This window comes from Caretta caretta, chromosome 4 (assembly GCF_965140235.1).
Source record: "Caretta caretta isolate rCarCar2 chromosome 4, rCarCar1.hap1, whole genome shotgun sequence".
NCBI classification, from domain to species: Eukaryota; Metazoa; Chordata; order Testudines; family Cheloniidae; genus Caretta; species Caretta caretta.
The window spans coordinates 109,954,736-109,970,362 of record NC_134209.1 but is presented as its reverse complement, the minus strand read 5'-3'; the positions used below and the strand labels follow the sequence as shown (position 1 = coordinate 109,970,362).

The 15,627-nt window shown below is 38.3% G+C and overlaps 1 protein-coding gene across 5 annotated transcripts in view; it reads left to right on the top strand.

Moving 5' to 3' along the window:
• The window catches only part of NWD2 (NACHT and WD repeat domain containing 2), a 135,800-nt gene extending 120,405 nt beyond the window's left edge, over window positions 1-15,395 (top strand). For 4 of the 5 annotated variants that reach the window (XM_075127979.1, XM_048848593.2, XM_048848596.2 and 1 more), the window contains 4 exons: window positions 5,317-5,520; window positions 7,749-7,893; window positions 8,214-8,803; window positions 9,708-15,395. In XM_075127979.1, coding sequence (XP_074984080.1) covers window positions 5,317-5,520; window positions 7,749-7,893; window positions 8,214-8,803; window positions 9,708-13,643 — 4,875 coding nt within the window. In that variant the 3' untranslated portion in view covers window positions 13,644-15,395. Of the gene's footprint in view, window positions 1-5,316; window positions 5,521-7,697; window positions 7,894-8,213; window positions 8,804-9,707 lie in introns of those variants that run through there. The other variant, XM_048848597.2, reaches the window with a different exon arrangement.
• Window positions 15,396-15,627: the final 232 nt, after the last annotated feature.

Here is a 15,627-nt window from a genome sequence, read left to right as displayed (position 1 = left end):
AGGCCAGTTCTACCGTCTTTGCTCAGGCAAAACTCCTCATTGAATTTACGGGGCCCAAATACAGAAAAAGTACAGCGTTGGTAATTTCATTTAATAATCGACATAAAAAGTAACTGCAAAATCCATACAGTGGAGTTCTGCAGAGGGTGAAATTCACAAGGCCTATGTATGACCTACACTGGACTGGAATAGTGCATAAGCTTTGTATTGGCCATCTGCACAAGGCTCAATTTCAGTCTGACAGAGAAAAAGTTATTTTTTCCTGAAGCAGCAGCAGCAGAAGAGGAAGGGTTATTATTTCCTGCTTAATCTGTGTGTGATGCTCTGTACCTCGGGGGCACATCCTTGTAAAATGATTGAGTGATATCCAATTCAAAGTTTGTCATGTCAGATGTCTTCGGAAGGCTCATGATGCACTGAGCATTGTTGTTATAGAGATGTTATAGTAATTGTTGTTACAGTAATGTTATAGTAATAGTGTGTTTGGTTTGAAGTGTGTCAGAGACTCCCTTTGGGATAACAAGCCTGGTACATATCAACTTCTTTGTTACATTGATGAACTCATATAAGCTTGCAGCATCCAGCAGACATAACTGGATACTGCAGGATGGAGGTTTCTAGGGTTGTGTCTGGGACTGGAGATATTGGCTAATGTCATTTGGTTGCACAATCCAAGGAGCAGCTTACATGCCAGAGCCCAGGAGTGGGGGTTCTCAAAGCAGAGCAGGGTAAGGCTGGCTCCCAGAGTCGAGAATTGGAGTGACCTAGCAGATCACCCGTCCAGATAACACCAGAGGGGAACATCACACTGTGCAGCTGCAGAACTACAGAAAACCTAGGATTCTAAAAAGAAGATTAGGAGAATGAACGTCTAAACTTTGCAACGTGTTTACCCCATTGTGGGAAGAGATGTGGATCTTTTTAGGGAAAACTGCAAATTAGAAATGATCACAAACTAGAGAAATTTATATAATCAAAACATTCTCATTTCATCAGAAGAATGATTATTTGACTCTTCTGACTGAGCAAGACTGATTTCTCCAACCAGCTTTCTACAAAACCAAAGCTGATGATTTTAAGGTACCTGCCCTTAGTGGAAGAAAGTCTTCTCTGGGCCTGCCGTGGGTCTGCTCCCCAACTCCTCCGGCCACAGGCAGCACGAGCGCTCCCCTCTAGGCCTCACTGTTACTCTACAGGCTAGCTATTGGCACACCCCAACCCTCGAGCCCTCCAAGTGTCCCCCTGGAATGCCCAGCCCCTGGTCCGCTGGATACTCAGAAGTCACAGATTCACTACTTCTAAAGAAGCAAGTGCAGCCCAGCTTATCAGTTCCACCTCAGATCACCGCTCAACTTAACACACAGCACCTACATATGTTTATAGTGGAATCAAGTATAAGTTTATTTAACAAAGCATAGAGATTCAAATAGTAGCAAGTATAAGTATTGGAAAAAAATGGTAACAAAAAATAAAATCATAACATGCTTTCTGGACCCTAGGCTGAATTAACAAGATACTCTCACAGAGTATTGGTCACCCAAAATCCTCACAGCACTTTACAGTCAGGTCGGCTATGACCCTCCTTTCATGAGACAAGCAGGCTTGTCAGCTTGCCTTTTCAGTGAAGGACTCATTGTGTCACTTGGCACTCCAAGATATACCAAAAAAATCCTTTGTCTTTATTCATAAACAGGACACCTCCACCGTCCACTGTTTGAAAAATCTGCAAGTGAGAAAATCCACAGAATAATCAATCTCTTCTTTTGCCTGTGATTCAGTATGCAAATAGGCATACAGTGACTGGAGGCATACAATACACAAATGGCTGAACAGGGAGATAGGTGTCTGTCATCACCTGCCTGAAAGGAACATTGTCACCTCCTGGTGATCTACCTTAACTCCAAGACCTTAAGAACATAATTTTCCATACAGATATATCATTCCTTAAATATCATCCATACAGGTAGACACCTCACATGCCACCTTTGGTGAAATATTATGCAGATATCCAACCCAGGGATCCCTGGAGAACCTGTGTGCTCCCCTGTGCCCTCTGCTAGTTGGCACTGGGGGGTCATAACTGTATACATGTGCATTTCTAAGGAAGTATCTACATAAGGATTCCTTAAATGAGAGCCATATCAAATTCTGTCTGTTTCCCTCCCATTAATTTATTCCCTCTCTTTAACCTCTTTGTATTTACCTCAAAATCTTTATCTACATAAACTAACCACTAAAATAAGATAAATGAAACTTAGTATACAGGGTAAAATCCTGGCCTCACTGAAGTCAATGGCAAAACTCCCACTGACTTCAGTGGGCCTGGATTTCACCCTGTTGTGTTTGGATTTACTAAGATATGGTGTCAAATAATTAACTCCATTGAAGGCTTGTTTAAGTATGACAGTCAATCAATCAGTCCTTAATACAGCATTATACAGAAAACAGAAAGAAAACAAACATACCAACCCTCTGTAACTGGAGAGGCGATGGCAGCTTTACTTCAGTTCACTTCTGACTAACTACCTCAGACTGACCCATTAGATACTGTTCAGAACAAAGAAAAATCCTCTCTCATGCTTGATCTTATTTTGAATCAAAAAGCCAATGATATTTCTAACTAACTTATCACTACTGGGACCACTTGTAACTACAATTAGCTCTTAATGCTCAGCCATTAATCCATGCATTAAATGTTTTGCTGATACATTGATTAAAGAATACATCTGCTATACCACATGTTCCTTGTCCATTTTGTCAATTACTAATTTTATTAGTTACAGAGTATTTATAAGCATCCCTTATCAGTTACAGTCATTTTGTCCACTACAATATGCATCTATAACTACAGTCATCTCTTTATATACTACATGAGTGTACAGAAAAGAGACAAACAAAATTACCTATTGGCCAGGGACTTTTTTTCATGGTATCTGGTTCACACAATTGATAGGCTAAAACAGCTGTTCAACATCCATTATTTTATTAATTGAAAAAGATATCTGTAACTAAGTCATTATGAACGAAATAATCTGCTAGACTAAATCCTGATAAACTAAAAACATCTTTTGACAGATTATTATTTTAATAATCACAGGAAACACCTGCCCCGTACCAGTTCCAAGCAGTTCCTTTATAGGACATGTGGACACATTTCCCTACGAGTCCAGAGTTGAAGGACACACAATCCATTATCTAACAATATGCTACAGTCCAGTTAAAGCTTACTGACAACACACAAGAGTCAGCTGAAGTTCAGAGTACAGAGTGTATAACTCAGTACAGGCCTGCTAGGACAAAGACATTCATTTGTCCAAAACAAAAACTCCCTCACGTAAGAATTTAACCATCACTTTTGGCTAACAAAGAAAAGATTTTAGGATATTTGGCCAAGAAATCATGAGGTTAATACCGAAAGAATAATAAAATATTAATATTTACTAGCAACCCATAGTGTCCAAAATTAATCTCAGCTAGCTGCAGATTTGAAAATCTCTATCTGGAGCTGTATCTCCTATATGATTATCCGACCAATGCTCATTCTGTAGAATACTGGTGAGGTGCTACCTCCAGGAATATATTAGCTAAAAGAGTTATAACCCCATCATAACCCCTGGAACAGAATTTAACTCCTAAGGTACCACAGTCTCAGCTCTGAGATTCTGAACAATTCTTCTCTTAATACAGAAAATGGGTGCACCTGAGTATTTAAGTTAGTTTTGACCAGTTTTTCCTCTTTCTTTTCTTTTTTTTTCATTCGTTCATTCACCAGGTAGCTATTTGGATAAATATCTTCAGCATTTTCTGCTAATGAGAGTTCTCAAGGCAGTGAAGCAGCTTGTGTTTCTTAAATTGTAATCTGGGTATTCGTTGCTGTTACCAATATTATAAAAATATGGCTTTATGGTTATCAGGCGTAATATGCCATGTGACTTTTCATCAAAATGAAAACATACATTCAACTGCAGAAAATAAGAGGAAGGCACAGAAGTCAAGGAAGCCATGATCCAGATCTGCACGCTTTATGAACAACATTAAGGATGACCATGCTCATAAAAATGGGAAGAAAGTTACCTTAAAAATACATGTCTATAATGACTGACTCAGCCAAAGTGTTTGAAAACTTTAGATTTTTATGTTTTTAGATAACAACATATCATCGTTTCTAAGAGAGGTTAGGAGCCAGATTCTCCAGTGCAGTGCAGCTCAGCTGCTTTCTCCCACACTGCCATTGGCGGATTCTGGCCATAAAGCTGGCATATCCAGCCCTGGCATGATCGCTGTAGTGGCACAGAGCTGGCTGTAAAAGGAAAAGATTAGTACAGCTTAGAGTTCAGCTCTTCACCACTTTGAACACCTGGAGTACTCAAAGAGCAACGTGGCTAGTAACCGCTTATGCTGAAAAACCTGGTGCTTCTTTTCTACCTAGTACAAACAGAGGAGTTTTCATTCTCACTGCCACACAGGATTTTCATGGCAACCTGTGTTCTGTGCCATCATATGAATATATAGTTGGTTCCCTAATAAAATATATTTTGAGTATTTGTTTTCATTTGCAGAATTTCAGTGTCCCTGATCCTTAGAAAGAAGAAAAGGAGTACTTGTGGCACCTTAGAGACTAACCAATTTATTTGAGCATAAGCTTTCGTGAGCTACAGCTCACTTCATCGGTTTTTCTGTTAGCATTAATTATTAAGAAAGATACTAAATATCTAAGCCCTTTTAACCAAACTGCAGTTCAATACAATAGTCCTAGTAAGAATTCATCTTCTGCTATATTTAGGCTCAGAAGGATTTGATTTTTATCAGTAAATGTCTGTAGCCATTGATTTCACTGTACACACTCAAACTGATGAAAAAATATTTCCATAGATAATAGTAATTTACAGAGAGGCAAAGAAAGAAAAATGCTACTGAAGAACTCAGATACTTACTTTGTATGTGTTGACGTGAGACTGATAGATTGTGTTTTAATGGTTATAAAGCTTTAACTTTTGAATCTTAATGTCTATTTCATTAAATAATTATTGCCTGACACCCCTATAATTCCCCAGAACTATGAAAATTTAAATAGGTAAAAATTGGAAAAAATACTTTAAAATAAACATTGATATTAGCCATCGAAAGTATAAAAAAAATAAAAATCCAATTCTACAAAGCCTAACTATATTTATTTACTTTCCTCGTAACTTCAAAGTGATAGAACTGTTGTTAATGCCATGTTGATTCTTATGAAAGTATTTAGCCATATTCTGACTAGGGTCTTAGCATCACTGGAAAGGGACACTAAACCCATACTTTGTTGTAAATACACAGGGCCTGTTGGGAGAAAAATATGGGACCATCCGAATACCTGGAGAAGTTGAATCATCGGAATTTGAAATGATCCTAGATGCTGCTGTGGAGGCAAAGCTAGAGACAAGGATTTTGGAAGAGTGGTACTGTAGAGATGAAAATGCGGTGCCACCAGCATATTACCTCAGACCAAAATCTGAAATGCTGAAGAACAATCATAATACGGTAAATTACCTTCATGTCCTTAATAAAAAAACCTACATAGATTGGTCACAGTGGATGGAATTCACCAGCATCATTTGAAAACAATTTAGGGGTCATAATGGAATGAACCTCCATAGTCTATGAACTCTTTGCACACTGCAGAAGTTGGCTCTGTGATGGTCCAGAAGGAGGAAGTGTGGGACACCATGGGGAGTGATGGGCCAAGGCTGCTGGGTCTAAGAATGGTCCACTGCTCACAGCTGTCGCCTTTATAGGGCAATGATAGTGGGCTGCAAGCACTGTTACAGCTCATGAGCCTTCTGCAGCAATTGAGGAATGACTGCATAGGTGCCTCTATCCATCCTGCTTGTTGGAGTGGGGAAGACTCTCTCTCAGCCCTCGCATGGGGCTCTCATTAAAAGTCCATGAATAGGACTTACACGGCAAATGGGAATTTCTCCCCAGGGCCCCAAGTCAGCAAAACACTTAAGCACGTGCTTTAAGCTAAGCAAATGATTAAAATTAAGCACACACTCAAGGACTACCTTGAATTGGAGTTCATATTAAAAAAAGTTTCTTAGTAAAATATTTTTGAACAGTCCCATTTAGTCTCACCTCCTATATGTGCACATAACTTTGTTTGACCGTAGCTATGCACGATACAGGGCCCAATTTTACCCTCATATAGCAAGAGCCGATTTATATCCAAGGACAGAATTTGGCCCTCCCAGAAGAGAATAAACCCTTTAGGGTAGAGCTATATCCCAAAGCAATATCAAAATGTCACTTTATTTTAGTGCATACTGACTGTAATTACACTACAAAAGGAAATTAAACCACTATATAGCATGCATTTACCATGTTACAAAATGCAATAACCTCCTCTGTTGCGTAAAAAATGTTTGAGCAGTAAGGACTTAAAAGAGTTCAAGAAAACGTAGTGCAGCAGAGTCTGAAATATTTATCACTGGGGGGGGGGACAACAATTTACATAACGTCCCCCCCAAAGCCCAAAACAGCCCTTTAAATAGATCTTGAAGGGTTTTTTGTATTTTTGTTTATTAATATTTTATAGATTTCCCCAAGCTACTGTCCCACAAGGGTTAAGCAGAAAAGGTTCATCTATCAACACTAGTGCAGTTTTACACCCAGTAAACAAAACAGAAGTAACAGACGGAATATAAAATGATCTGCAACTCTGAATTTTCTGCAGGAAGGGCTTTGTGAGAGATTGTGATTCCCTGAGGCAGCACAACGAGGTGCTGTCCCCATACTCTGGACTAGACTGCAAATTGACAATCTAGCACGAAATCAGAAATAATAATAATAAAATTACTTTGTACTTAAATAGGGCTAGCCTGTAATCTTAAAATCTGACATGAGTAAAGGGGCTGTGCTTAGCTGTACTGCCCCAGGAGCAGAGCAGGGACAAAACTGTGACTCAGAGAGCCACAATTTGGTCCCTGCTTCCTGCTTGCTCCATAGGGGGAAGTAAAATGTGCCAGCTCTTTCCTGGTACAGCTTACTCCCCTCTCTGCACCAGCTCAGCTGCGCTAGCTGGAATGCAGGGCTTAGAAGGAAAGCCAAGGCTCCACCCACTTCCTGCCTAACTGCCAATGGGCTGCTCTCTCTCCTGGTTACAATCTGGCCCACAGGAACTTTCCTCCAGATATCTCAATGCACTTTACAAAGATGAATGAATTTAGCCTAACATCACCCCTTTGAGGCAAGTCAGATTATGATAACCATTCTGCAAAGGAAGAACTGAAGTACCATCAAATAAAATCCAATATTTTCAAAAGTGACACCTAATTTGGGGTGCTTAATTTGAAATTCCTTGTGCCTAATTTTCAGCTTTGAGATCCAAGGATGAAAGTTAATCGAAAAATATTATTATTCCCTAATAATAGTACTCCAGGCCTGACCCAAAAACCCACTTTCTCTTCATATTTTACTGGTTATTCTTATTTACCCCCTGAATAATGTTGTTCACATTTTAGTTCTGTGCACTATTTCAGGAAGTCTTATGTTTTATATTCAGGACAACTTATAATGTAAAATTATGATCTGTCCAATATAAAAGGTTAAGAGTGAATATACTGGAGGTTTTTTTTAAAATGTATGCATTATATTATTAACCGTATTCTCCTTTCTTGTGTATATCATTACCTTAAATATTAATCCTTTGCTTTCTGAAGTTGTAGAAACTGATGTTACAGCTACTGTTTAACTATGAATATTTTTAAAAGATGGAATCATCTTCAAATTCTACAAATGAGAACAAATGGAAGGACATATCAGAAGAGATTAAGAAGATTTTTAAGACTGCTGTGAAGTTGCTGCACGAAAAAGGAAAAATGAAACACAGCCAAGCAAAGAGATATCTTTCCTCTGGTAAAGTTCAGAATACGTACACAAAATATTCTGTATCTATGCACCCATTCATAATCTAGCCAGCAATATTTCCACAATTATCAAAGTATATTTTTGATTGTCGTTTCTCACACATAATTTAAAAGAGGAGAAAAGTAAATTTATACATGCTTGAGGCTGAGTCCTGTATTATAGCTAGTACTAAATAAAACTGCACCTGATACATTTTGCATATAGTATTTTTTGTTTGCTTGTTCATCTAGAGGGAACAGAGATTTTTTTCCTCTGTTTGTTTTGAAGGAAGCTAACAGTTTTCCTATTTTCTGTTTTATTCCCTCCAGCTGTTGAAGATGAGCTTGATTTTGCCTTGGGAAAACAAACACCAGCTTTCCTGAAGAAGTGTGTCTGTTACATTCGGAAAATTGCCAACATTGAACGTTTTGTTAAAATTCCAGAGATGGGAAAATACATGGATGTAATTCATATAGGTGGGAAAGTTCTTCGGGATCCAGAAGCCCATGATAAATTGATCAAACTCCGGGATGAATTTATTCCTACGAGTGTTGCAGCATCTAATCTGAGAGTGTACACTTCTGTTACTCATTGTGACATGAAACTTGGTTATTCACAAGAAGTAGAGAACCACTACATTGAAGGACTTGGTAAACAGTTCTACGAAGACATGATTGATATAATTCAAGCAACAGTACAACAGAATTTTGACACTGAGACAGACTTGCTTTATGATGAAGTCCTTCAACACTCTTCATTATGTAAAACGTACTCCTCTTTCTATGAGTACAGGTGTGAGGCGCTAAACATAGTTCATAAATACACTCTGCACAGCAAAACAGGACATATTAACCCTCTTATCATATATGGAGGACCATGCACTGGAAAAACCCTTTTATTAGCTGAAGTGGCAAAGAAGGTAAAAAATAAAAACCAATATATTTTATAATATGCTAATCTTAATAGAGGCAGTAAATGTAGACCAGATTAATTCCCATTTTCCTTATTGTGGTATCAACAGATCTAAGATTAGTCTTTGATACAGACAATAAATCCAGTCTTCTGCACATTACTGGATATCTATTCAGGAAAGAGGCACTGTACATCCTAGTAGCCACATCTCCATATCATATTTCCAGCCAAAACATAATTGTTAGTAGAGCTTTCTAAGAAAATGCAAATATTTCATCCAATTCCTAGATCACTGGTAAGAATTAATTTATTTGTGAAATAAACAACTTTACAAATACACCATTGTAACATCATTAGTCCCTCCCTTCCTGTTCCCTGGTGTTATAAAGATGTGACACCATTTAATGATTATATGGTATCAGTCTTACAAGTAAAGCACGTTTCCAAGACATGCTAATTTGTTTCAGATCCTCTTGAATTGCTTCAGAAGTTCCATGATTTGTGTTTATTTCAAAATTTCAGAAGTCGTTTAGTTCACATATGCCTGTCCAATCATTAACTAGATCATCATGGTGAAGTGTGAGGAGCACATTTCATATGTCTGTGAACTTGTCTCCACTGAAAACCACAGCTCCACTGCTGTATTACTGAGTGCTCTGGCAGTATTGCTTGAGTTAAAGATGACATATAATCTAATATTTCATTCGTGATGTATAATATTAACACTTTCTATAACCCCACTATTTAGAACATTTCCACTCGGACAGGAACACTTCAAAAATAAACTTATGTTTTCCAACAAATTAATGCTGTTTATAAAACCATAAGTAAAACAATTATGTGCTCTGTTATTGTGCTTCACTTGGCTCTGTTAATTTAGACATTAACTAAATTATGCTTCTACATTATAGGCTTATACTTGGCTGCAGGAAGAGATGGGACCAGAATCTGACCCTGTGGTAGTTATAAGATTTTTGGGATCCACAGAAATGAGTACAGATCTTAAGAATCTGCTTCAAAGTATTTGTGAACAATTAGCAATTAATTACCGTTGCCTAGTACAAAGTTACCCTAAAAAGATTCATGATCTTCGGGACTTGTTTATAAATCTGTTGAATGAGTCTTCATTTCACAGACCACTGGTTATAATATTTGATGCCTTAGAGCAGCTTTCAGATAACGATGATGCTAGGAAACTATGGTGGCTCCCCATTCACCTTCCCCGTTCAGTACGGATAATCATGTCAACACTGCCGAACAAACATGGGATCCTGCAAAAACTGAGGTGCCTTATTCATGAAGAGGACAACTACATTGAGTTGATTTCAAGAGACAGAAAGATGTGCAGCCAAGTACTGAAACATCAGCTGTTGCGTGTTAAAAGAAAAGTAACATCAGGGCAACAAATTTATGTCAATGAAGCTTTTTCAAAGTGCACACTGCCTATGTTTGTAAACTTAACCTTCAGAGAGGTTAGGAACTGGAGATCTCACAAAGATGTTGATGAGTCCTCCCTTTGTGTCACTGTTCATGAAAGCATCGAGCAGTTATTTTGGTCATTAGAAAACAAGTGTGGGCTAAAGCTGTTGTCGAGAGCACTGGGCTACATCACAATGTCCAAATCTGGCCTGAGTGAAATGGAACTGGAAGATATTTTAGCTCTTGACAACAGTGTTATGTATGAGCTAAATGATAGTGTCAGGCAATGTAACCCATTGAGGGTACCGTACATATACATTGCAAGGCTTAAGGAGGGCTTAAAGGGATACTTGATAGAGCGGCAAGTGAAAAATGTAACACTTCTAGTGTGGGCAAATAGGCACCTGCAGCTTATTGCCCAGAAACTGTATCTCCACAGTGAGGAAGATGTACATGAAATGCATACAATCATGGCAGAGTACTTCCTCGGTGTTTGGTCAGGTGGAAGAAGGAAATCTTTTTACAGCCAAGATCAGTATTTGAATGGGTGCCTTGACAATAACAGTAGAAGCATGAATGATGAGGAGAAGCACTGTATGGATCTCACCTCTTTTGACAGGCAAGCACCTGATCAGCCGTGGGTCTTTCAGTGTAATCCATTAGAGCCTGACATCTTTTTTGTCAATCACAGGAAAATGACAGAACTTTTGTATCACTTGACAAGATGTGGAAGATCAGACGATCTGCTGTATGGTGTCATTATGAACTTCAGCTGGCTGTACACAATGATTAAAATAGGACAGTTTGACAAAGCACTTTCTGACATAGAACTGGCTTATAACTATTCACAAGAAAAGGAGCTGAAATTTCTGGCAAGTACCCTTCGCAGTATAAAGTTCAAAGTAACAAAATATCCAGGTTCACTCTCTGCTGAATTGCAACAGAGGCTCCTTCCAGTTGTCAGCTCATTGCCTAAATTGAGACACCTTCTTTTAGAATGTGACAGAGATGGACCCAAATACTGCTCTATCGTTCCTTTGCACTCCTCCATGGATGTGACTTACAGCCCCGAGCGACTACCCTTGTCATCCAGTTGTATGCAGGTCACGGAGATCCTGCCTACTTTTAATCCAAATACAGTCATTGCTGCTCTGGAAAATGGCTCCATCAGTACTTGGGATGCAGAGACTCGCCAGCTATTAAGGCAAATTACAACAGCTCAATCTGTTATCTTAGGGATCAAACTTACGAATGATGAAAAATATCTTGTAGTGGCTACAACAAAGAACACACTTTTGATTTACGATAATCAAAATTCCTGTCTTTTGTCTGAAGTAGAAATTAAGGGATCAAAACATTGTGGAATTGGGGGAAGCTCAAATTTTATAAATGGATTTACACTGTCCATTAATCATGCACTTGCTTGGCTGGAAGCCAGCAAAGATGTTACTATAATAGATCTGCTTTATGGGTGGCCTCTTTATCACTTCCACTGCTGGTATGAAGTGACTTGTGTACAGTGTTCTCCAGATGGAGTCTATGCATTCTGCGGACAGTACCTTAACACCACCACTATATTTCACTTAGGAAGTGGAGAGAAACTGTCCACTGTGACCTCTGAATTTTCAGGTGGATTTGTGAAATTTCTTCTTGTTCTGGACACTGCTCAAGAAATGGTGATGGTGGACAATGAGGGTGGTCTTTCAGTTTGGAACACTGAGGAAATCACAAATCCCCAACTGACAGATGACTTCGATTGCAGGAAAGAAGACAGCGAAGTTGTCAGCATTGAACTTTCTGAAGACCAAAGTGCAATTTTAATTTGTAAGGCACTCAGTATAGAACTTCTCGACACTGGCATGTGGAAAGTGACTGAAAAGTTCAGAGCAAAACACAATGAGCGCTTTATATCTGCTGTGTTATCCAAAAACGGTGACTGTATAATTGCTTCTATGGAAAATACCTCAGCCATTTTTGTTTGGAGGAGAGATACAGGACAGTGTATGGCAAGCTTACAGGAAATCTCAGGAACCATAGTCAGACTAATTAAACCCAGTCACCATAACATGCTGCTATCCTTATCCACCAGTGGTGTCCTTTCTATCTGGGATATAGATATCATAACTGCTATGTCCAATATTGACAAATCTGGCAAACCCATCCAAAGACTGGTGTTGCCAACCAGAGGTGAATTAATTTATACACTGGATGGATCAGAATCTGTACATAAGTGGAACTTCAGCACTGGATTCATTGAAGCTGTGTTCAAGCATGAAGGTATTGTTGAAAACTGTGTGCTGACCTCTTCTGGAGAAATAATGATTACATCAGATGACAAATGTAGCCAATATGTATGGCACACCATTACCGGCGAAAATATCTTCCGCATTAATGGACAAAAGATATCTCAGCTGATGATTACACACAACGATCAGTTTGTCGTCTCGCTCTGTGAACAAAATGCCTCCAGAGTTTGGCGACTGGCCACGGGACACAGAGTTTGCAATATTTTAGTTGCCTTACAGAATGCGTTTATAACCACTGCTAATACATTTGTAGTTGGAATGACAAAGAATAAAGTGTTGGCAGTAAGTCTCTGGACAGGAAGTATAACCAAGAAATTTTGCTGCGATGATGGTGCAACCATTGTTAATATTAAATTGATCCCAGACTGCCCAGATATTGTAGTGTTTATAACATCCACTGAAACAGTGAACATCTGGAGTCTGACAGAGGAAGTAATCTGCAGGCGTGTACAACTGCCTAGCAATTTCTTAAAAGATTTAGAAGACTTTGAAATATCCCCCAATGGGAAGCTAGGAATTCTGTCCCGTGGTGATGAGAACATCAATGTGCTTGATTTACACAGCGGCAAACTCCGTGTGGTTCATGCCCCTGGCATTATCTGGCGACAGAGGCTGTCCCGTGATGGCCGCTATCTTGTGTACATCTGTTTTCGTAATGAAGAGGATGATGACAATGGTGCCATCTCTAGCTTAATTGTAATGAGACTGGCTGATGGTAAAAACATTGGTGCTTGTTCCCTTTACAAAACTCCAACCTTTCTTTCTCTCTCACAGAGGCATTTGAATATTATTGTTGGCTTTGATGATGGAAGTATAGGTACTTATACTGTAGTGGATCGAGTAGATGCAGCACTGAAAATTAAAATTGCTACTTCAAACAGCCGTCAAATTTTCAGTAATGCAACACAAGTGATTAGGCCAAAGTGTCACAATTATAGCTTCAAGGTGAATGCAGACTGCATTTGGAGAGAGTCTACTGAGGTGTTTGCAAGAGATAGCCCCATCACAGTGACAGACCCTGAGACAAGCGAAACAACAACACCCAAAAAACATAACTACTGTTATGACAAAGTGTGCGCAGCCATAGATTGCAGAGGACACAATTTTGCTGCTGATAACTGATTAGAAACATGGACTTAGTTTTCCTGAATACATAATACTTGTGCATAGGCTAGTCTTCTGATTCAAAAGTAAGTACCAGTGCATTTCTTGAAAGACGAAGAACAGCTGAGGGCAGGAATGCTGTTTTTCTCAACAAATATTCTTACATTTATGTGAACAAAAATAAGCAAAAAAAAATCAACCAAATGTGAAAAACATTTATCCAATGGGCGGCAGGGTTTTTAAAATTTTGGAATACAAGGTTTAGTCCAAGGTTAGATCCAGGGCCTTGACTGACAATTTCTAGCAATACTATTACAATTGTTATATCATTACAGGAATTAGAAAATCTTATTTGGGGGTTGCCAGAGTTTTAGCTAGAGACAAAACTCAATTTATTGTTGGATAAGAGGCAAGACACTCTTTTATAATCCAGATAGCCTCGTTGTTGACAAAGCTAGGTCAACTGTTACCCTGAGTTTATACCCACTTGCAAACGTGTTTTTCCGCTGGATGGTGCAATGACAAGATGTCACCTGCCAACCTGGAACACTTGATGCATTCCATCATTTAAAGAAATAGCTACTTTTTTAAAAAAAAATTGGGATTAACATTTGGGTTGAAAGGGGTAGAAGCCAATCAACACCAAACACATCTACATGTGAGGTAATAAATCAGTCTTCATCTAAATGAAAGTACTGAAAGTTACAAACATTGCATGCAAGGATTTTTCTATAGTCTGATAAAAATGATAAAAACTAGTTATTACCTAGGTCATAAAAGAAGAAGTTTAACACTGAAATTGTATTGTTTTTCTGTCTCTTTTACAGTGCATATTAGTACTGGATAAAACAAAATACTTTTTCAAAGAGAAAGGGCATTAACAGATAAACAGTCAAACACCTGTTCACTTCTCTCTGTTGTATAAAAGTTTGGAATATCTCTTAAGTCCCTACAGTGATCTTAATAGAAAGCTTTCAGACATGCCATGTATTATTCTTGATAGCGTTTGCCTTATTACTACCATTCCTATTCTTTCCTGTGTTCAACACAGATCAGATGACCAAATACTCTGGGACTAACAGAATATACCTGTATATGTGTTGAAATATTACATAAAATCTAAAGGCTGTCCAAAGGTTCTTTACTGTTCCAATTGGTAATGGTTTACATACTGTATGTATGCTCCTTTATGTTTCACTTCTTGCTTTACGACTGTTCTGAGCCTTTTATACAGTTTTATCAGTTTCAAGACAGAAATTGTGAAATATTGTCAACTATTTTTTAAAAAACAGTTTCACCTAACTAAAAGAAGTAGCTATCTGTATCTAAAGGGTGAAAAGGTGCCCCCATCCCACTCTTTACTTATCTTAAACATGGCATGTCCTTGGCAAACTTTTAAAAGAATTTAAACAAACCACATTTTTCGTTTGGGGAAGTTAGAACTCCATGCCACTAAATTTCCAAGAAACAAATGCCAACCTAGGGTTTAACGTAGTGTGTGAATGTTCTATGTAAAAGCCAATATAGTATATCAAGTGACTTGAATGACTTTTCCTAACTTGTTTGCAACTTAATAGATCATATTGAATGTTTTTATGTAAAACTTTGTATTGTTGGGAAGAATTACCCAATCAGAGAGTTATATTTTCATAAATGTTAAATTTAGTTAAATTTTGTTACAGAGTTGTTAAATTAGAAATCTATTGCAGTCTTCAAACAATATACAGTCTTGTGTAATCATTGTTTGTATGAATAAACTAAGTAAACAGACTGCTATGTGTGTGGTTTTAATTTGTAAAGAAATTTCTGAAAGGGGACTAAATTTTTAGGGCCAGATCCTCAGCTGGTGTGAATCAACAAAGCTCCAATAGAACCTAAGCATTATTTTAAGGCCACAAGATCGGGGTGGGCAAACTCTTTCGCCCGAGGGCCACATCTGGGAATAGAAATTGTATGGCAAGCCATGAATGCTCACAAATTGGGATTGGGGTTCGGGGAGGGG